The following is a 23,911-nucleotide window of genomic DNA, read 5'->3' on the forward strand; positions in this document are numbered from 1 at the left end:
ATTATTTGATGTATTGTAATATTAAGACAACGAGTAAGATTCTTAATGAAAGTTTGTGTAGTTATTTTTTTACCTGTAAGTACGGTAGTCTTCCAGTTTTTTTTGGCACCCGGCAAGAGAGTTGTCGGTCTGACGGCTGTTCAGCCATGGCATGGTGCGACGGATCCAGTCCAAGAGCTGAAATTGGATAAAAACAGGATAAAAATCCATAGGATAAAATTCTGTATAAGGCGTGAATAAGTTGACAAGCCAACGATGAACACGTTTATATGCCATTATTTTTATTTTTAATAGAATAATTTATTAACTTCCTCAAATTATGAACAAATAGTATTAATTAACTTGAATTAGGGCTTACAGCTAAAATTGAAACTTTAAAATGGCAGCCCTGTAAAGTCTACATTTGTGACATATCAACTTACACCTTGTACCTAATTTACACTTAACACCAATGCTGTGGATACTCACGTCACTGGCAAGACGTTCGTACTCTTCCATTAGGCGTTCGTTCTCCTGGTTGACTTTGAGAACTTTGCAAATACGGTTCGCGGCCGTTTCAGCCTGAAAAAATGTAAAATCACGCATAACCGTTAAAGTTTAAGTTAACAAATTGTTTGACAGAGAATATGATTCGTTGACTATTCGACACAAAATTATATACATGAATTTTATTCGGGTAATCTTTATATATAAAAATGAATTGCTGTTAGTTAATCTCGCTAAAACTCGAGAATGGCTGAACCGATTTGTCTAATTTTGGTCTTGAATTATTTGTGGAAGTCCAGAGAAGGTTTAAAAGGTAGATAAATATGAAAATGCTCGGAATTAAATAAAAAGAACAATTTGGTTTTTTCTTTGATATCCCCTCCGTCGGACCGATTCCTTTTGTTTGTTTTAAGTTTATTTTATACAAAAGTTTAGGTCTTTTATTTATCGATTTAGGCACTACGAAGTCTGCCGGGTCAGCTAGTTCTTAAATATTATCATTTCTATATACAAACCTTTTGCGCCCCAGAGAAGCAATGGTAGTACGAGGAGACGTAAGTCATGACGGCTCTCTCGTCCGGCATCGCCGTGTTCTGCAGATCTGATAAGCGGCACGCAAGCGACACGTTGTTAGTTCTCATGCGATGGAGTTGTTTTTAAAGAATGCTTGTGTTATCATAGGCCACACTTTCACGTTTAGTATAAATTATAAATATAAAGAAAAACGACATTTAAATAATCCCAAAATTGAGTGTTACTCGATTCTTTACTTATTCGCTCATCTTTCATTAATTATTATTGATCTTGATAAAGATGATTTAAGAAACGAGAGTGTTACCAAATTGAAAGCTTATTTAAAACCTTGGTACACAAGCATTCTGAATTGCATTTATTATCAATACAGATAGATATAATGAAAAATGTTAACAACATAAAGCTAATTCTAAAGTTATTATAAACATAAAATACGTTGCTGGTTTTCAGAATATCGATAGGTTATCAACATATACATATACTATATTATGTATATATCGAAGTTCATTGATTGATATCTGCGGTTGCCACTAATTTACGAAGAAGAAATTCACCTATTTCGGAAAAGGTTCTCCTTAAGAGGCAAATCTGTATAAGCTTTAATGTACCTATAGATAACTTCTACACTCGTTTCATGCTATGAGTTTTCACACAAAAGGCGGTTAGGGTTCCGAGTATCAAACGCTGTATTTTGCGTTGGTACTGCATACAGCAGCCATGTTTATACCTGTTGCGCGCCTTGGAAGGCGTGGTAGTAACACGACACATAGGTCATAATGGCGCGCTCGTCCGGCTTGGGCGTGTTTATTAGGTCTGCAATGTTTACGTATTATTTATTTTTACCTTCATAAGAAATGTAACTTTGGTCAGATAATTTATTTATAATTCAAGTTTAATAAGTCGTGTGGAAGTTCTTACCGTCAGGGTCTAACATGCGGGGGATGTCGAGATATTTCTCGGCTACGTCGAAAGCGGTGTTCAAGTTCTCGAGGGGATTGTCCTTGGAGAGTTTACTGTAGTCGATGAGGTCTGGCCTGTGCCTGTGAATGAGGGCACAGAAGGCCAGACCGTCCTTGAACGACAGGTGGAAGTTCTGGACATTGACATTCTTGTACGGCGCTGTCTTACGTTGACACCAGAGCAACAGACCTTCCTGAGAACGATTTTTCATTTAATTAGATTAATGTTCAATTACATACATTTGTAATTTAATTGATTAGAGATTAGATTTACCTTTGCGGTCATTTCTTCAACTGAGATGTCTTGGATGGCGAAACGGAGAATAATGGTCCAAATCATACCAAGAGTCATCTTAAGGTTACCATCGACGATTTCTTCGGCACCAATTGACACAAGCTTCACACCTAAAATTTCATTAAAATACATTCTACTAATGCGAATAGCCGCTGTGCTAAGGATAATTTATTAATAGGAATGGACAGTGAAGCATATTGAGGAAAAGCACTCTTACTATAGATCCAATATATTATTTATTTAGCTTAGGACATAGGAAACGTGTCCATAGTTATTATAAGTTCAAATATTAAAAGTTTACGTATGTTAAGTTTTAACTTTGCGTAGGTACCTACGTGTGTATAAACAAATATGGATTTATTTCCCATATCGCGAGTATTTTGGAATGATCAATTCTTAGTATTGATATTAATGAATAGCTTAATCCAGGTATCAGTATTGAAATTCATCTTTTTTATTTTGTAAACTTTTCAATACGGCTGCTAAAAATTATTGTGTGTTAGTACTTATGTAATTATGTGTGTGTATATAGTGTAAATAGTTACTAACTAGTCAAGAACAATTTTTTTATATTCCCCATACCTAGTCGCTGGTAGCTTAAGGGGCTATTGCAGCTACGCCCGGACTGGGTGGGAGAGCTCACGGGCTCGACCTGAGAGAATTTGCTAACACTAGCAAGAGTAGTGCTTCGCAGAATTCTTAGAGGTAGATTTACGACCGGATCGGAATCGCGACTCACTAAGAAGATCCAGCGAGAAACTCAGTGGGCTAAGAACTATAGAAACTATATAGATACACATAAAACTGAGATTAATACGTAAAGGTATATTTACATCTCGGTTATTCTCTATCACTCTTATTATCTTATCTTTAGTAGCTCATGATAATTGTTGAAAGGATGGTATTGAAAGCACTTACCTTTGGAGGCGATGAAGTCGAGTGCCTTGTTGACGTTAGCGATTTTGTGGAATCGCATTTTGCCACGGTCGGGCTTGGGCAGAGTCTCGCCGGAGATGACCTCCAGCAGCAGCATGAGCTTTAAGCCATTGCGGAAGTCGTCCTCGATGTTCTCGATGCCGGTGCCAGCTTTTCTGAGGTGACTGTTGCACCATGCCGTGAATGTCTGTAATACGTAAACAATTCAAATTTAATGTCGTGTATTACTCGTGACTCCTCAACGAGCTAAAAGTTGACCAGAGGCTATCCGCCAAATGCCTATATAGAGTGCTCCAATATTTTGGTCATATAGCAAGAAAACCCTCTGACAATCTGGAGAGACTCATAGTGACGGGTAAAATGGATGAAAGACGTTCCAGAGGTCGGAGCCGAAAAAGATGGAGTGACCAAGCATCTGAGTGTCTGGACATGAGACTGAGCCAAGCACTTCACTGTGCCACTGACCGACAAAAGTGGCTACAAATTACAAAAAAAGGTCACAAGCGGGCGCATTATGATGCTCAGCAATGAGCGATCGACTGAAGGAAGAGGATTACTCGAGAAATTCTACTTCTCGCATTAAAACTGTATAATCTCAAAACTTACTAATTTTACAGAAGAGCGTTTTAAAGGTTTAACATGTGATATTTTTAATATTAATCATCTTTGCAACATTTATTTTTTATTTTTTACCAGTTACATTATCTGTCTTTTAAAGTAAGATAAAATTATGTATTAATTTTGTTAATAGTAGTCAAAATATAGGTGAACTAAAAAAAATAAAACTAAACTACGCTCTTTTGTCAGTATTTATGAGAAAAATACTGGTGATTCCGCATATTACCTCAGTTTCGAATATTTTTGGAAATTGTACACTCTTAATGCGGAAAGACGATATATGCCATGATACGATGGTTGATATTTGATTTAATACGTTTTTTTTAATAGTTATAACTTTAAATAGTTGACTAAGTCTTTCGTCAGTTACATATTTGTAAATGGTCAATATGGTTGCAGTTTGAAGAACAGTTTGTTAGTAAAATAAATAAATCGGGACGACCTTTCTAAATATGTTTCGTCTTAAATTGTTTGTTGCAATATCATAGTTTTAAAGAATATAAAGTAAAATACGAGCTGCAGATGTGATGTTAATCAATACTGCAGTCGCGTTGGAGGAGGGGTGTACAGATAGGGGTTCGACCCTTCCCGCCGAATTCGCTTAAATACTTAGGTACATGTACGTGTGCCGCTCGACAGATATCCGAGTTATTGCAAATTTTTCCTATTTTAAATTATTCGAAACTTTTTTCGAGTTCTATGTCGATTATCGTTCAAGAATGCAGTTTGTGATGTGAATATTGTGAAAAATATACTATTAAGAGACCGTTGATTCGTCGTTTGACCTATACGTTCACATCGGTTCTTGGCGTCTGATTGCATTATCATGCATGATTGCAGATTATGCGATAAAATCTTTTGGTTAATCCAAATCTAATCGCGTTGAGAACAACCGCAAACATTTGTTAGATCACGATTGTTATTTCTTGGAGAGATCGTTTCATCATGATCACATTTAGGCGGCATTTCGAACGGCACGAGAATTTGTAAAATTGTAATATAAATAAAAACGAAATTTATCTAAATTATTTGACTCTGTTCTATTGTACTTTCGTAACATATTGATCGTATGTCATTTTAAAGGAACCGTTTGAATGGTGCTGCCTTAACAATCCATTGTACATTGTTGACTATACATGTAATGTATTGAGCTATTTGAGAACGGTAATCCTTATTGTAAACATGACTGGTTCAGCTAGCGTAGTCAAGGCCGTTGTGGATAAAAATAATATTTAGTCTACACAATAGTCTGCGTGATCATGTTCAATACAAGCCAAATAAAATTGTTACCTATACTATTAGGTTGCATAATACCATTTCACCATGGTATTAACTTATTATATTCCCTCGGTTTTATGGAGATGTTATAACGGTTCATCGTTTGTCTAATTGGTATCAACGATCTATTGTTCGGTGTTTCGCAGGCTGCGTAGGTATAAATGTGACATGTGATGTGAGACATTAGCAAAGAAATCTATCGACAAGCATTTTTATTAAAACGTAATGGATTATCGTCCTAATGTCAACAGCAGTAAATTGATTTTGCCGTTGAAAGAATTTAAAATTTATAGTGATGTCCTATAAATTATAGGAAGTAAGATGCGATGATGTGATTATTGCGGAACATAAAGTGATGTGAGAAATCTATATACATATATAAAAATGAATTGCTGTTCGTTAGTCTCACTAGAACTCGAGAACGGCTGGACCGATTTGGCTAATTTTGGTCTTGAATTATTTGTGGAAGTCCAGAGAAGGTTTAAAAGGTTTAGATAAATATGAATTAAATAAAAATAACAATTTTGTTTTTCCTTTGATGTGTCCCCCGTCGGACGAATTTCTTTTGTTTGTTTTAAGTTTATTTTATACAAAAGTTTGTCTTTTATTTATCGATTGAGGCACTACGAAGTCTGTCGGGTCAGCTAGTTAGCTATAATTATTAATCGGCAGGCATTTTGAAAACAATTTAATCGAGTTCAAAATCGATTTCAAAAGCAGTAAACTGATTTTGCCAATAAAAAAACCTTTGAATGTATTGATCTAGGCTACAGATAATTGTGTAGAAGGTGAGGTGAGCAGATATTTGGTTGCTGCGGAACATAAAGTGACCAAACTACATTCTGAGATCGTGACGAATGAATCATCTTGGGAACTCGTCTTGGCACGGGACTGCGTTAATAATACCACATGACCTACAGTTTACAAACTAATGAGTAAAGGGATGAATTAATATATTTTATTTGTGTAGATATACTATGCATTTATCTATAGTTTTATGCTATCAACGATGGAATAGTTATTTTGTATTCGCACCTTGAAATTTGTGATGTAACACTAAAGAGAAACTTAATTAAAATTCACTTCAATTACACCCAGTATTTTAAATTGAATAAGTGACATAATAAATATTACATAAATATGCTTAATCTCTCATGAGAATTGATAGTAACGTCCCTGAGACAAAACACACGTCGTGACCCAGAATTGAAAATAATCTAGAATCACCTTGCGGGTGCCATCACGGTCAGTGTGTATTTAAAATAAATAGCGCAGGTGTGGACTGCGTCGAGTAGTTTGGAAGGATTGCGGCTGTAAAGATATCTCGTCTTCACTCGAACGAAGATAATGCTGTCAACACTTCTCATTCTACTTGAATGTCGGTCGTACATTTAATGCTTGCCAAAGTTTTGAAAGCTTCGAAACTAGCCTTGGGAATACAAGATTTTTGCTGACGATATTATACAAAATATCTAGTCTAGTTATATTATGTAGTGAAAGTTAGCGTGTAAGTTTTTTTTATAGGATCCGAATTATGATAAAAACAAATTAAAAGAATTTGTGTTTTAACAGCTAGCTGTGTGTTAGCTAAAATTGTAAATCATAAGTTTTTCATTTGAAAGTTAGTCCCGAGTCACAATTGAGGAGTAAATTTTATGTACATAACGTAGCTAGTGAGTATGCCATGATGAAAGTAAGAAATGACAAAAAATTATAACCGCAAACCTAGTTAAATATTTTGTGTTAATTCACTGTATCGAATAAGCCATTTCAATTTAAATTACTGGTGGTAGGATCTCTTTTGAGTCCGCACGGGTAGGTACCACCACCCCGCCTACTTCTGCCGTAAAGCAGTAATGCGTTTCGGTTTGAAGGGTGGGGCAGCCATTGTAATTATACTGAGACCCTAGAACTTATATCTTAAGGTGGGTGGCGCATTTACGTTGTAGATGTCTATGGGCTCCAGTAGCCACTTAATACCAGGTGGGCTGTCAGCTCGTCCACCCATCTAAGCAATAAAAAAACGCTGAATAAATGGGACGGAATAAACTAATTAAATCGTGGTCCATGCTATTAATAAGAAGCTAGGTATTGTCGTATTCGCGTTGCGTTATACCTTGGTCCCTGGGTTGGTATTATTTTTTTTAAATCGGCTGAACATCTCTTACTAAAAATTGACTCCTTAATATGATAAAATTGGCGTAATTAATCGTTTATTTGATACCTATTATTTGTCACGTGCCTCAAGGTCAGTAAAATTAATTGCTACTTTAAGTGTACGTTTTTAGTGTTGTTTTCAAACATTTCAGAACGTGCTCGGTCTAGTCTTTAGAACGGACACGGCGTAAAAGGCACGCATAATAAATACCGCTGGGCGAAAAACACCTTTCTTGAAGGTTAGTCTACAATCTAAACGGGATTCGCTGTATTCTATCAATGAGTCCTAAATACGAAAATGTATACTAGTACGTATTTAGATTATAAATATCCTTAGTGATTTATAATCTAGTCAGTAGACTCATTTTCAACATACTTAATAAGTACACAGAAGAACTGCATTCTAAAAGTTATCTTACTATCGTAGTGGGTTGTACAATACTGTGTCATTCTATCAATGAATCCTAAATACAAAAATGTATACTAACTAGTACGGATTTAGATTATAAATAACCTTAGTGATTTATAATCTAGTCGGTAGAGTCATTTTCAACATTCTTAATAAGTTCACAGAAGAACTGCATTCTAAAATTTATCTATCGTAGTGGGTTGTACAATACTGTGTCATTCTATCAATGAATCCTAAATACGAAAATGTATGTATACTAACTAGTACGGATTTAGATTATAAATACCCTTAGTGATTTATAATCTAGTCACTAGAGTCATTTTCAACATTCTTAATAAGTACACAGAAGAACTGTATTCTAAAAGCTATCTTACTATCGTAGTTCGTACAATACTGTATCAATGGCTGAGAGCGAATCGGATAGCGGTCAGACGTTATTGAGTTCATTGGAAATGCTTAAGGCAATCATCTCGTGATAGTTCATAATGAATGTTTTACGGCGACCTATCGAATTGCAAGATAATAGTGTTATACAAAGATCCATGATAGAAAAGGTTGAGGTTTATTTATTAATATTTATTTCCCATATTTGAAACGTATCTATTTTAAATTATTTATGTTTGTTTATGTGAAGGGTAACATTTAATGCATAGATTAGCAGATCAGCTCACAATCCATCTGGTGTTAACTGGTTTCCGGAGTCCATGGACACTACAATAGGTTTAGAGTTGAGTAGAAATCTCAATGGTATTGAATAATTGCCAAGTCAGTCAGTTCCTAAACCTGGACGTAGAACAATTTCGCAACAGAAATTCTATCTCACAATAGAGAGAACAAACAATTTTTTTTTGCAGTTTTAATGACCTTGTAATGTCTATGTACTCGGGTTACTATTAAACTCTAAGTAGATCGTGACTCGCTCGTTTGTCTATGCCATAAATAAAAATGGTAAGTAACTTTTAATTATTACTTATATGTTTTCCAATATGTTATACATAATGACGCGTTCGGTTTGACATTATTATGTTAATCTCGTCCGAATTCTAATCGCATTCTACCTTTACTATTAATTTGATGTATGTAGTATATTTTCGGTGCCCTCTATGTGTCTCGGCTAAATTACGATCATGTCCACCGCTTATTATTTATGAAATATGCATATTCAATGCCAAAATGCATTTTACGATGCGTTTATTGCCAGATAAAGCTGATTAAAATTTGGCAGGAGACTTGCGAAGGTCCAATTACCTGTTATGACACACAAGCTCACGTGTTTGTTAGATACTTCTAGAAATACGTAAATTCTAAATTCTATATTCGATTTTTTTTAAATATAGATTTTGTAGTTATTGCCGTAAAATATAATAAAAATCCCATTTACGATTTCGTGGTTAACGGAGTACGTAGAGTGGTACAGTGTAGTCTCAATTAAGGCTATTCCACCCTTCAAATCGGAACGTATATCTGCTTCGCAGTCGAAAGATGCCAGATGGTGGTAGCCACCCGTGCGGGTTTACATTACGCCCTACCACCAGTAAATTACAATACACATTTCAAAAGGCAATCTACTTTGGATGAATGGATCGCTAGGGAGTAATTAAGCCGTGCTTAATAACATCGGGTTTTGGTGCAGCTGTTAATTTATGACAACAAAATACAAGCCAAAACATGTATAACTTTACTTAGTGCGACCGATGTTAAACGCCTTTACGACTTATTACACGTATAACAGTTAATTCTATAATATGTTACCATTATTTCTGTATTTCGGAAATCATTAATTATTCTCACTTTCGCCGCGTGTTCATATTATGATAAGAATATATTAAAATTAATATCGCAGAGTTATAATTTATTATGTAATTGAAAAACAGTCTCGTAAGAACACAATGGCACAAGTAGTGTCAGCGTAAACAAAACTTATAAAGCTGACTATTGATATTGTGAATGTAAGATTTTATTCCCACTGGAAACTGTAAGCCTTTGAAACCTTGCTTAGAGTTGAAAGTGTAATTCAATATTTAAAGTTTCATTTTTCAACAGACGTTAAATAAATATGTGTTTCATCGCTAGTGGCGATTTATTTCTGCTGTTGAGAGATAGTTAATGTCTGTATGTATAGCCTAACCTTTCCTTTCCATCGAGTCCTTGTTTAGGATTACGAAATATGTATATAGAAATTATAGGAGAATAATATTTTGTTCGGAATTACGTTTTTGTTCTTCGGCTTACCGCGAAAATTGTTTTCAGTTGAAATATTTGCAACCTGTACAGTTTGTAAATGTAAATCAACTTTGTTTTTTTTTTTGCTATTACAAAATGTTATTTTGGGTGGCTGCTATACAGTTAACACCGTTTCTGTCCATGAACAACGATAGCATCGTATGGTTATCTCTTTTAAGACAATAAAGCTATCTATATATTAATACGTGAAGCAAAAATGTTGTACCCGTTTTTACGAAAATGCGCGGACGGGGGATTATGATATTTCTCACACTTATAGAGATTATGGAGGAGTACAGAATCCTTTTTTTAAGTTATGCGTATAAAGTACATAAAATCACTACTAAAACATTACGAACACTACCATGTATTTGACACACACACAAGCATATATACTCTTTTATTTATTGTCAAAGTCTGCGGTTAAATTGAAAATAGATTAATATTATTTCTCTATTGTGTAGTAGTGTGTGAAATCTGTGATCATAGAAGTAATAAGGTCTTTGATTATAGAATCATATTAATGTTCAAACTTATAATTTACATAATAATGGTCGTATTTCGACCGCTGGGCGACCACTAATTATTATAACACGTTTGATTATAATATATAAAATACTTGTAATACTTGTAAACACACTCATTGAAATTAAGAATAAAAATGAATTCATCTTAATACGCCCAATGAAGCAGCAACGTAAAAAGACTCGCATTGTTCTTTATAAACAGTCCAATGACAATACAATCGGTGATTGCTTTGATTGATGATGACATTCATAGGACTTTAGTGGGCGACGTTTATTGACCGGTGATTAATGTAGGACTGTTAATTTTTGAAATATACGTATATCAGCGTAAGAAAAATGTTATTCGAAATATGCGTGTATTCACAATGTTACATGTTTACCGAGACCTGAGTTTTAACTCACGCGTGTGCTCAACGTACGATTCACAAGAAACAACAATACGTTCAATCTCTGCCTGTTTATAGATTAAACAAATCTGTTAAAGAATCGTTTTGAAGTAAACATAATAGGCATGGGTTCGGTCAACCAGATGATTGAGGTTTGGTGTTCGTGGCACGCCGGCCGCTTGGTCGGTGTTGAGTGTGGGCAGGGCAGGGTTGGGGAGACTAGTTCGCGTGGGTTCTGTCTGATCCGAGGCTCTGATGGGTACTTAACTGATGGAGGATTATTTGCCGTAGGTGGAAATTCGACAATATTTTTAATTTTTTATTTCTTAGATGGGTGGACGAGCTCATAGCCCATCTGGTGTTAAGTGGTTACTGGAGCCCATAGACATCTACAGCGTAAATGCGCCACCCACCTTGAGATATAAGTTCTAAGGTATAGTCTCAAGTATAGTTACAATGGCTGCCCCACCCTTCAAACCGAAACGCATTACTGCTTCACGGCAGAAATAAGCAGGGTGGTGGTACCTACCCGCGCGGACTCACAAGAGGTCCTACCACCAGTAACGCTCCGTAAAAGAGGTAGGTATGAATAAAACGGTCCCTCCAGAATTGTTATTAATGAGAGGCAGAAACAGCTTACGATCGTTTAAATTTTCCAAGATTTTTACGATCTTGAGAAATCGATTGAAAATGTTAATTAAAATGTAACTGAAAATGTTAATTAAAGATTATTTAAAAAGATTCATGTTCGCATTAATTTGTTTTACATTGTTTTAGTTAGATTTATAATACTCAAACAAGAATGTCTACGTTTAGGCACATGTCGTAATTCGAATTTAGGTTATTGATTTAACACATTCAGCGGTTAATTCTCATAACACAAATTCTTTACAATGTGTTTCATTTAAAACACATTTAATTTTAGTATTTGAGAATTTTATTAATTTCAAGGATTCCTTATTCGGAGCGTATTTAATTTTGTCATTCATAAGTTAATATTGCTCAATGCCAAAACCTGTTTAGTTCAAACAAGCAAGTGAATGTAAACAAAGGGGAGTGGCATATTATTTATACAATTGAGAAACAATTATTAAGCCGATTCAATTAGGAAATTAGCATATTTTATACGTTTTAGATTATTTATTTTTTTGCAAACAGGAATTTCGGTCACGATTGGTTTGAATATTGAAAGTTGTCCGTTTTGCATAAACCCTTGTCTAACATTTGCCTTTGACGTAGGGGAACAGCATTAGACACACCTGCGTGATTGTTAATTCAGGACCGCTGCCAAATCGCCCACTATCTTTTAAATAAACAGTAACCTAACATAAACCGTTAAATGGCTAAAATGTTAACATTCTGTAAACTCAGGCAAACGTGTTCGATCTCAAACAGCCCATGGATCTAAGACGTTATCTAGAATATTTTTAGAACTCTGTTTCTTAAAAGGAAAAAAAAAACAGTTATATAATCATTTTGTGTCCGTTTGTCTGTCCGACACACCGTTTTTCATAGGGACACGAGTAGAGAACGAGAGTATCAAGTTGAAATTAATACCATATTAAAATGTTCAAGTCTACGCCAGCAAGATTCTCAAGTTTTTCAATCAAAATTTTATGAATATCATATAAAAATGCATTTCTCAGCAACCTATAGACGAAGTAGCGGGCATATCTAGTCTTTAATGAAGGATACTGCCATCATAATGCGTCTGTACGTATTGTTCTAATTTTTTGGGATTTTTGATAATATACAATCCATCACCTTTATTCTCAACACAAAATTGAGCACAGCAAGGCAATCTTTTGATAAAACTAAAAATATTCCAATCCATATCTATTCCTTTGTAATGTATGTACAAAATACATTTATGATATAGTTTTTTGGTTTCTAATGAGTCCGTCTACATTTCGACGAACATGTATATTTACAGTAAGTAAATCTGATTTATTAAATAAGCCGTTTATGTTATTATTGCATAATAAACCAGTTGTATTATACACGAAATAAATCAATATCGTATGGATTTAAACTGCTATTATTTGCATTAAGAGCTTTAATTGAATTTAAAGTCAGTGTTAGCAGTATTGATTTTTGTATGTCTTATACTTTTATTTAAGGTTTTTTGAAGGTGAAATTTTGATTTTAATATAAACGATCGAGTTTAATTGTGAAATATTTAAAAAATCTATTACTTTGATGTAGAATGTGTCCGATTATGTATATTCAAGGTACACATAATTCACGAATACTGCACATAAATCTTAGTTCATAATTTAGTTTGTGTTCATTAAGTACCAAACATGGTACGAGGTAATTATGAAATCATTACACTGGTTTTCAAGTTTCTTTTGGTCAGCTATTTGATCTAAATGTGAAGTTTTATACATTCTTGTCATCAATACCTAGTATTAATGCAATCATATCGGTTTTGCTTAATTCTTTGGTGGTCATAAAATAAACAACAATAAAATAAGAGACAAAGCAAATGCATGATTCACACTAATATTAATATTACTTAATACTTGTGCTACCTTCATGTTGAAACGAAGCGATGGATTGACAATTTACTACTATCTACTACTATTACTTCTAGGTCTAATTCTATCCCGAAAACTTATTGCAATCTCACGGGATTTACAGAACTATACTGACACTTTTCTTTCACCAAACAGGCAAAGTCGCGGGCAACAGGTAATGCTGTATAAAATAAATTTCTTGTTTAAACCTACAATCCATTTTGTTGTGTAAAAAATGTACAAGGACATTGATGTTATTTTATTGTAGTAAAAGCGTTCTATGTGCATAATGGGATATTTGACGTTATTGATTTGATTGTTGATTTGACTTTTTTTTGCGTGAGGGTAGTCTAAGTGTCAATACCAAAAATTTGTGTTCTAAGATTTATTTTAATTTAAATATAATACAGCTTATATTGTTATGATTTATTGATACCAGGTTGATCACTGACCTCCAATACTCTCATTTCAACAATTATTTCTCCTCTGAACTCACTCAAACTAAAAACTTAATTATCATCACCATGGATATTTACTCCAAACTATTTGCACAACTGGAAGACTTGTCTACAACACTGAACTTAAGAATGGCACAACACGAAGAAGATTTGAAAAATGCAGCTACCACAGATCTCCCACATAAAACCATAGCGAGTTTATCCCGTGAGTTTGCTGAATTTAAATCCTTTGTGTGTAATGCACTAAGTGCTTTGAAAACTCAAATCGAGTTGCTTACTTTGGGCCTGGACAGACACGAAATGATGTCTCGTCGGAAAGTACTGTTGCTTCATGGGGTCAACAATAATAAAGACCCTTCAGCTACTGTTTTGGATATTTTAAAAGGTCCCATGAAATTGAGTCATATAATTTCAACTGACATAGTAACCTGTCATCATCTTGGAGCTAATAAAAGCAAGCCTCGTCCAGTTTTAATAAGGTTCAAATGCCATAGCCATCGAAGTGAAGTTTGGAAGAATAAGGTGTTGCTGAAGGGTTCTGGGTTGACGTTGTCTGAATTCTTGACGAAGTCCCGCCATGATGCATTTCTGGGTGCTCGCAAACATTTTGGCCTTAAGCAGTGCTGGACATCAGAAGGCAAGATAGTAATCCAGCTGTCTGATAAAACACGTCGGAAGATAGAGACTGTCGCTGAGCTCCGTCTGTTGATAAATCAGTACCCTGTGGCACCAGCGCCTAGTGATGAGTCTGTTGAAGCCGTGAAAACCACAAAGTCGCAGGTCAAGAATACGTCGGACAAGAGGATCCGTAAACCGCCTAAACAATAATGTTTCACTTTATTTATTTTAAGGAAAGTATAGCATAATATTTATTTTTAATTATTTTACTTTGTTAAAATTCTTTGATGTATTCCATACTCATTTTTATGTCTATCTTTCTGTTTTACTTTATTTCTTAGTTTGGCGTTTGTTAATTTTGATACATAAGTTAATATTATAGTTTATGTTTGTTGGTTAAACTTAGTTATGTATTATGTATAACCATGTATTTCAACATAATAACATAACATTGATATGACTTTGACAAGTTTGACACAATGACATGCATTGGTATGTTACCTACCTCCTTTACAATAGAACTTTGGCTCTGTGGCTTTTGGCCATCAATTTTAGTTGTAGGTATACCAAATCATTGATGATTTAAAATAATTGTCTGTAATTTGTTTTTCTTGGAGGTTAGTTTGATAATATTATATTTTGTATTCTTAGAAGTTATTAACGATTTTAGGTGTAATTTTTACTTTTATTTTTATTTTTTTTTGTTTTGTTAGTCTTTGTTTATTATTTTATTGGTATTATTGATTTTTATTACTTATTTAAAGCATTTCATGTACAGTGACACTGATGATAATTTTTTGTCATGTTCTTCTTCTGTTTCCTCTGATAGAAGCTTTACTAGTGCGTTTGATAATGACGATTCCACTCATCTACGCGATCAACTTGCTTATTCCCTTTCGTCTTCTTCTAAATGTTTCAACGTCGTTCATATCAATGCTCAAAGTGTTCACGCACATTTTCCTGATCTATTATCTTCCTTTGACTCAGACCATGTTCACGCTGTGCTTATCTCTGAGACTTTTCTTAAGCCTTCACTCCCATCCTCGCAATATGCACTCCCCGGATACAAACTTTTGCGAAATGACAGGACGGGTCGCGGATGTGGTGGTGTTGCAATCTACCTCCGTGCTGATCTGAAGCATGCAGTCGTTGATCAGTCACCAAGCGAATATACTCAATCTGCTGAGCACCTCTTTATAGAGGTAACTATCCAGCACACCAAGATACTTCTTGGTGTTTTTTATAGTCCTTCAAGTCACATTGATTATTTCTCATCTTTTGAAAGTATGTTAGAAAATGTATGTTCTATATATGACCATGTCTTGATCCTTGGAGACTTCAACACTTGCTTGATCAGGGATGACGCACGGTCTCAGCGATTCCTCTCTCTAGTCTCTTCTGTAAACATGCACCCTCTTCCCTTGGGGGCGACTCATCGTGCTCCTCACTCTACTCCTTCTCTCTTAGATCTTATTATTGTCTCTGACCCTTCCAAAGTTTCAACGCATGGACAGTTATCAGCTTCGTTCTCTTATCACGACCTTATTTACCTTTCTTACAAAGTTCGTTGTCCTCGACGCAAATCGAAATTTCTCCTTCTACGCAGTTTCAAAGATATTCCTCTCGAGCGTTTGAGGATTGATGCTGGTAATCTGGACTGGTCGTCTGTTTACAATTGCAATGACATCGACAGTAAAGTTGCTGCCTTTAACAACCTACTATTAGATCTCTACAACAACCATGCACCTCTCAAGAGAATCAGGGTTAGGCACTTGCCTGCACCATGGCTCTCTGATGAAATTAAGTTGTTCATGAGTAGGCGCAATAAAGCGAAATTGAGGTATAGGAAGAACTCGTCTGAGGAAAACTGGGCAGTCTACAAAAAACTTCGCAACCGTTGCAGTCGCCTGTGTAGGGATGCAAAGAGACGCCACATTCACAATTCCGTAACTAATCTCGATTCTACACAAGTATGGCGATTTCTCAAGTCTCTTGGTATCGGTAAGGCTGTTGAGGAGAATACCGTAAGTGCGAATATTGACGCACTCAATGCGCATTTTGCCAAGCCTCCAGTCACGCTCGATGCCACCATCAAACTTTCTACTCTTAATCATCTCTCAAATCTTTCTAAGCCATTAAATACTTCCTTTTCCTTTACACCAATTGCTAAGCGGGATATTAAAAAATCCTTTCAATCCATTTCCACTAAGGCAGTAGGATGTGATAATCTGCAGCTTCAAATGTTCACACTTATCATGGAGGAACTTGCTCCTATCCTTTGCCACATAATAAATTTTTCTCTTGAGTCCAGTTCCTTTCCGTCACTTTGGAAAAAGGCTCATGTCCTACCCTTGCCTAAAATTGCAAAACCTTCATCTTTATCCCATTACCGTCCTATCTCTATTCTCCCGATCTTTTCCAAAGTCCTCGAGAGCATTGTTCAAAAACAACTTTCTTTTTACCTCTCTTCGAATAACCTACTGAGTCCGTATCAATCTGGATTCCGTCCAGGTCACAGCACTGTCACCGCGTTGGTGAAAATCACCGATGATATTCGCTTGGCCATGGAGCGGAAATCAATTACTATTTTGGTTTTACTGGACTTCAGCAATGCTTTTAATTCAGTTGATTTTGACATTCTTCTCGGTATCCTATCCTCTCTTAATGTCTCGTCTTCGGTAATTCAGTGGTTTAATTCTTACCTCCGTGGACGCTCGCAGTCGGTTCGCTACGAAGAGTCTTTCTCTGAGTGGTGTGACCTCACTGCGGGTGTTCCACAGGGTGGCGTACTTTCTCCTCTCCTCTTCTCTGTGTTTATAAACACAATTTCTCAATCTATATCTTCACACTTCCATCTCTATGCAGACGACTTGCAGCTATATCGCCATACGAGGGTTGCTGACGTTGGGGCTGCCATTTCGGCAATCAACGTGGATCTCTCTGCGATTTACAACTGGGCAAAGTCCTTTGGTCTTTTGGTGAATCCTTCGAAATCGCAAGCTCTCATTGTTGGTGGTAGGTACATGTGCGGCCTTCTCGATTACAGCTCGTTAGCGCCCATCCTCTACGACAACGTTCCGATAGCGTATTCGAAATGTGTAAAAAATCTAGGTTTATACATCGACAGTCACCTCTCGTGGATTAATCACGTTTCCGAAGTAAGCAGAAAAACTGTTTACTCCTTTCAGTCTCTGAAACGCCTTCAAAAATTCTTGCCTCTTCGCACTAAAATTTCTCTTGCCCAAACGCTTTTACTTCCTCTTCTCGATTATGCTGATATCTGTTTTCTAGATGCTTCTGAATTGCTTTTAGATAAACTCGAACGTCTGCAGAATTTGTGCATCCGCTTCATTTTTGGTCTCCGGAAGTATGACCATGTGTCTGATTTCCGGGCTGAGCTGGGGTGGCTGCCGATTAGGCGACGTCGTGATTGCCACATTCTCTCTTTTCTCTATTCTATTCTTCACAATCCCGATGCCCCTATCTATCTCCGTGAACGCTTTGAATACCTGATTCCTGACGGCAAAGTTAGTCGACAAGCCACATCTCTTCTTTTAAAAACTCCCATTCACAGCTCTAGTCGCTATAGTGGCTCTTTCACAATACAAGCAGTGCGATTATGGAATTCTCTCCCTCAACCTATTCGTGCTAGTTCCTCTCTAGAAGTTTTTAAGAGTCAAATGAAGAAACATTTCCTGTCACTGTAATTGTATTTAAGTTATTGTTTTATGTATGTTTATTTATATGTATTTTTCATTTTATATTAGTTTTTTTTTTTTTTAAGCTTATTTTAAAAATCATGCTTTAATAGCTTTTATATTGTACACTATTCCCCTCTTATACATCGTATTTCACTCTGCTATTGGTTTGCTGGAAGAAAACTCATGAATGAGTTAAGCTCGCCTTTGTACATTGATTTAGACATTCTTTAAATCTGTTTTTTTATTGTATTTTCTTTGTGTGTACAATAAGTATAAATTATTGTACTTGAGGTTATGCGATTATAACTGAATCTTGTGTAACGTATTTATCTTGATAAACTATATAGTACATACCTACGTAAAGATCAACGACCTGTCACGTATTATCATTGAAAAAATGTTTGCTCATGTAATATGTTGAACTAGGAATGACTGACTACATTCGAGTTTTGAAATGAGCACATTCGCGAAACGGTGTTAAGCTGACAATTCAGACTAACTAACTCACGTGTTGCGTGAAGAATCGAATTGCGGAAGAAATCGAACGATTCCCGGTAAGCGTTTTGTCATGGTTCGATTACCTGTAAATACAAAATTATATTGGTCAGTTAAAATCGAAATATTTTATCTAGCTACTAGTTTTAGTCGGCGATATAGTTTTATTTAGGTACGTGCACACGTTGCTGATGACTTCTTAAAAAAAATCAAATTATAATCGGGATCGCGAACGTCAGAATCCAAATATTCGCTGCAGAATCGTAATTTTCAAGAATCTAATATTAAATGATGATCCCGATGTTTTATAACTGCCATGGGAACAGATTGAGTACAATTATAACGAAACGGTTGAAACGTAACATCGTACGTACGCGACGTGGCCGCGTGGGTGTGAAAATCCGGAGTTAAGAGTATTTCCATCTCTTCAAGGTTTCTATAGGATGATGTCTAGAACACTTCTCTAAATCTTATTTGATATTACGTTTTGTTTCTTAACCAAGTCGATGGAGATTTCAACGTTTTGTTGGAAACCGCAGCATATCAGGCAAGCACACGAACATGATGAAATTTTGCGGTAAGAAAAACCAAAAACGCGTTGACCTAAAAACTCAGTTTTTTTTTTAAATCCATTTGAATATCGAATAGCCACAAAAACGTTTTCGTCGCTGCAGCGTTTTTAAAATACCAACAATAATAAACCTAGTTACTCATGCACCATGGCTTACCTATAAATAACAAACGTGTTAAGTCACGTATTTCGCAAGCCCCGCGTCGCATTCTATCTGTATACTTCCCTTTGTAAATACTGACGTAACACCGGCATCGTTCAGAAAATTTAAACTGTAATTTTAACTATATAGATATTTCCATTTGCGGCAGAGATGCGAATGTTGAGATGGATGTGTGGAGTAACAAGAATGGACAAGATAAATAATGAGTATATCAGAGGAAGTGTGAAAGTAGCCCCGGTAATCAACAAATTAAAGAGCGGACGGTTAGCGTGGTATGGACATGTGATGCGTAGAGAGAAGATGCATGTGACTAGGAGATGTATGGAAAAGGTAGAGGGGGAAGAGGTCGACAAAAGAAGACATGGATGGAGTGTGTGAATGACGATATGAGAGAGAGAGGAGTGAGCGTTGAGATGACGGCTGATAGAAGAGAATGGAAGAGAAAAATTAGCTGTGCCGACCCTGCCTAGTGGGATAAGGTGGAGAAAAAGAAGAAGAAGAGATATTTCCATTTCAGATTACTTGTGATTTTGTGCAATTAGATATTGTGGGTGGATGTTTTTTTTATTGTCTCATATTGTATTATTTTTCACCCAAAATCGGTGAACTACACTTAATATAGAAAATAAGTGGAATTCTTACTTTGATACAGTTAATACCGACCGCGCGTAGCTGGAATGGCTCCTTAAATTACCAGCGAAAAGGTAACGAAAGAAAAAACAATTAATGCAATAGTGATTGAACGAAACAGTATTGTTAAATATGACAATATAATTAAACTAAATTCGTATATGTCGACGAGTCAATTTTAATTCATTTCAATAATAGCTTGAACTATACCCAACGATTAACTGGATCAACAAACCAATAGATCAGATTCGATATGCTATTTGACCCAGATGTTAAAGTAAACGATTTCATGTCGGCTGGCAACATAAATGCAGATTACACAGTCATAACTTCCTGATGGTTTACACATACTTTCTTCTGAAAATACGATTCTCTAAACTGTCAGACGATCATTTTGATTGAAATATAACGCATTCCTATGATCTGGCAGCTTTGCCTTTTTTTTTAGAACACTAATGATTGCGTAGCTCTATATCTGTATTAATTATATTTTCAAATATAAACTATTTTAAATGTATTTATTGTGCTTAAAATAATTCAAATTTGAAACATTGCTCACATTAACAATTTTAAAATATTGTTTTTGCCCATGTTAGCAGATCAGCATACGGCCCACCTGATGGTGAGTATTTACTGTCACTCATGGACGTCAGCAAAGCGAGCGGCAGAGCCAAGCCGTTACCGTTAGGTTTTTTTTATTTTTTATTTGCTTAGATGGGTGGTCGAGTTCACAGCCCACTTGGTGTTAAGTAGTTACTGGAGCCCATAGACATTTACAACGTAAATGCGCCACCCATCTTGAGATATAAGTTCTAAGGTCTCAAGTATAGTTACAACGGCTGCTCTGCCCTTCAAACCGAAACGCATTACTGCTTCACGGCAGATATAGGTAGGGTGGTGGTACCTACCCGCGCGAACTCAGAAGAGGTCGTACCACCGGTAATTATGTTGAGATGGTTCTTTTGTTTTCTTACTTAAAAACTTCGTTTTAAATTAGGTACTCTCGCAAATCGCTTCCATCTGATCTTCCATTTACAAATCGCCGAGGACAGTTGTTGCGATCAAGTTCCAATTATTTTTTTCGACGAATATTATAGATTTACAAGGTGTGCCATTTAGCTATGCTAGTGTTAAAACATTATGTGAAGAATGTTTTTTTTTAAATTAAATTCACACTGACGATAAAAGTGTATTAGAGTCCCCGGTCCTCGAAAAGAGAACACGAAACTCTTTAGAACAACAATTTTTTTCTATCTGTGCGATACTTGAGATCCTTTTCACAGGAATGGGTGTATGGAAGTACCCAGTGAAATTAGTACGAAATTTACAATAACAATTTGACAATAGTTTTTGATTCACAAATTTACCTTTGCTGGTAATAATTCATTGGCTCTTACTTAGGAAATGTATTGGAAATAACAAAAGCGACCGCAACATACAGTTTGTAGTCGTAAAGTGCAAATAAGAATGTCCGAATTGCTTGCAATGTTGTATTTAATTTTTTTCTGTTACGTTGTTTTTGTTCGTCTAACTGAATAGGTAATAGGAACATAGACCATAAAGGCAAGCCTTTTCATATTTCACTAAATTAAGTATATTTTTGGTGTTGCACTTTTGTGTATGCTGTGACACACGTATGGTACATGAACTACTTTAGCTGTGGAGTGTTGTGTAGGAGCATGGTACTGGTGGTAGCACATCCTGTGAGTCCGCACGGGTATATACCACCACCCCGCCTATTTCTGCCGTGAAGCAATAATGCGTTTCCGTTTGAAGGGTGGGGCAGCCGTTGTAACTAGAGACCTTAGAACTTATCTCAAGGTGGGTGGCGCATTTTCGTTGTAGATGTCTATGGGCTCCAGTAACCACTTAACACTAGGTGGACTGTGAGATCGTCCACCCATCGAACAAAATAGAAATTTACATACGAAGAGCTTGTATCCGGAACACTCAGGGTGCAATTACTCGCAATTGTCCACTCTGTTATTTTCGGTTCACGACATTTTATATAGAGGTTTGAATTTTAAGTATATTAAGTTTTAGCTGTAGCTTTTATATGTAAAACAGTAATGTAGACAATAAATAGCAACGTCAATTCCGGTTCTTTGTCACTGTTTTTTAGTTTCGCTATGCAGATCTTGATATTTTGAATGTTAAATCGCTTGATATTACTTCTAATTAGCAATGTAGCTTTAATATTATAATTTTATTCTATTTTGTTTTAGAAAATACTTCTAGATCTAGAAACTTCGAAATATGGACATGTTTAGTACGAAAGTTTAGGGCAGTTGCGGTAAGCGTCATACCTGACTCCCATCTCTCTCAATCATCTACATGGTGTGTATTCGGGCCAATGATCGTCAACTTTAGATTTGATTCAGTGCATCTAGAATGATCGCCCAGTTGTTCTTGCGGCTGCTACTCTGCGCTGCACAGGTGCTCTATAGACTTTTCTCGATACGCATTCGAATGATTTACGGTTTTCTTTCGACGATTCATATCCAATAATTTGATTATTTTAAATGAAAAACAGGAACGGGATAGCCGCATAATAGTGACCACGTTAACAATAGAAGTCACCGTAGTGTAATAATGACGGGAATCTGATACCGCCAGTAACGTTTCATGTTACAATAGCAGTGAAATAAAAAGCTTTCATTTGTACAAACAAGATAACGTAACGTTTTGAGCTGCTTTCAAAATGTATATTTTTGTCGCGATCGTTAAGAACAAAATGGGTCCTAACAAAAAGCATTGTGTCAAGTCATCGACACTAAGGATTCAAACGAATGCGTTTTACGTCTATTGTTTGCATTAACTCCTTCTTAGTTTTGCATAGCGACTGTTACGAATCAAGGTGAGGACTGGAGCTATCGAACTTAGGTATGTGTATGGCGTAATTCAGACTCGCTCAATCGACCCGTGTTCGACAGCTGTTTCCAGACAGATATTTCTGTCTAGGATGTTATTCTAAATATAATCTTCAGAGATTATGCGTTTGATTCGACTTTGCTTAAATTTTTTAGCGATAGTATTTTTTTATTGGCGTAGATATGTTTATGAGTTTATGGCATACCTAGTCTAAAGAGGTTCCGGTCCTTTTTTTTTCCTACCAAATCTGGTAGCCTTGAGAGGCTATTCCAGTGTAACCTTAACTAGTAGGTGAGCTCATGGGGCTCAAACCTAACGACGTTGCTAACACGAACCCTAGCAAGAGCCGTGCTTCGCAGAATCTACCACCGGATCGGAAACGCGACCCACTGAGAAGATCCGGCGAGAAAGTCAGTGGGCTATGTCTGAGGGTATCCCGGTCCATAAAGACATCATGGTACTGGTCTTCTTGAGACTCGAAAGTGAAAGATTGTTTTATTTGTAATGTGAAGAAAATTGATGTTAAAGACTCAAATGAATTGGAATGATGGCTACTTTACCCTTCGGCTTTGGAATAATGGCGAGCTTGTGAGATAAATAAATAAGCGATGGTACCAATTCGACTTTGCGCAAGTCGAATTGGTACCATCGCTTATTTATTATTATTATTAATCAGAACAAATGTTGGTAACGATTGAAACTGACGGTAAACATGTTTAAGAAATAGTTTTCCTCGTTCGATTTACTGGTTTGATGTTAAATTACAAAGTTTTTTTGGTCAAATCATTAAAATAGGCCTTTACATCAGCACATTATTACGTTCAATCTTGAATAAATATTGAGATCACCGGCGGCTGCGCAAATATTTATAGTTTTTTTCGGTAATGGCACATATGTACATACAACTAATTACGGATGGACGTGATTTGGAGAGTGCTCTGAGGAATTGTTGTTATCTACTTTATATCACCGCGTCCGCTACATGAGTACAGTCACATGTTTTTATTTGTGTATTTTTTAATTCTTAGATGTTTGGACGAGCTCACGGCTCACCTGATGATAAGTGGTTACTGGATC

General features: G+C 36.0%; 1 protein-coding gene and 1 long non-coding RNA gene across 6 annotated transcripts in view; both read right to left on the reverse strand.

The window, feature by feature from the left end:
- The window catches only part of LOC134200577 (uncharacterized), a 481,544-nt gene that overhangs the window by 102,731 nt on the left and 354,902 nt on the right, over positions 1 to 23,911 (reverse strand). The window lies entirely within an intron of this gene.
- Positions 1 to 23,911, reverse strand: part of LOC101742794 (alpha-actinin, sarcomeric) — a 53,862-nt gene that overhangs the window by 9,999 nt on the left and 19,952 nt on the right. For 2 of the 4 annotated variants that reach the window (XM_062673704.1, XM_004928259.4), the window contains exons 2-7: positions 3,193 to 3,397; positions 2,254 to 2,384; positions 1,939 to 2,173; positions 1,002 to 1,087; positions 469 to 561; positions 74 to 177 (exon numbers count right to left, since the gene is read on the reverse strand). In XM_062673704.1, the coding sequence (XP_062529688.1) occupies positions 74 to 177; positions 469 to 561; positions 1,002 to 1,087; positions 1,939 to 2,173; positions 2,254 to 2,384; positions 3,193 to 3,397 (854 nt within the window). Of the gene's footprint in view, positions 1 to 73; positions 178 to 468; positions 562 to 1,001; positions 1,088 to 1,747; positions 1,834 to 1,938; positions 2,174 to 2,253; positions 2,385 to 3,192; positions 3,398 to 23,911 lie in introns of all 4 variants that reach the window. The other 2 variants (XM_021349372.3, XM_004928258.5) reach the window with 2 other exon arrangements.

This window comes from Bombyx mori, chromosome 18 (genome assembly GCF_030269925.1).
Source record: "Bombyx mori chromosome 18, ASM3026992v2".
NCBI lineage: Eukaryota > Metazoa > Arthropoda > Insecta > Lepidoptera > Bombycidae > Bombyx > Bombyx mori.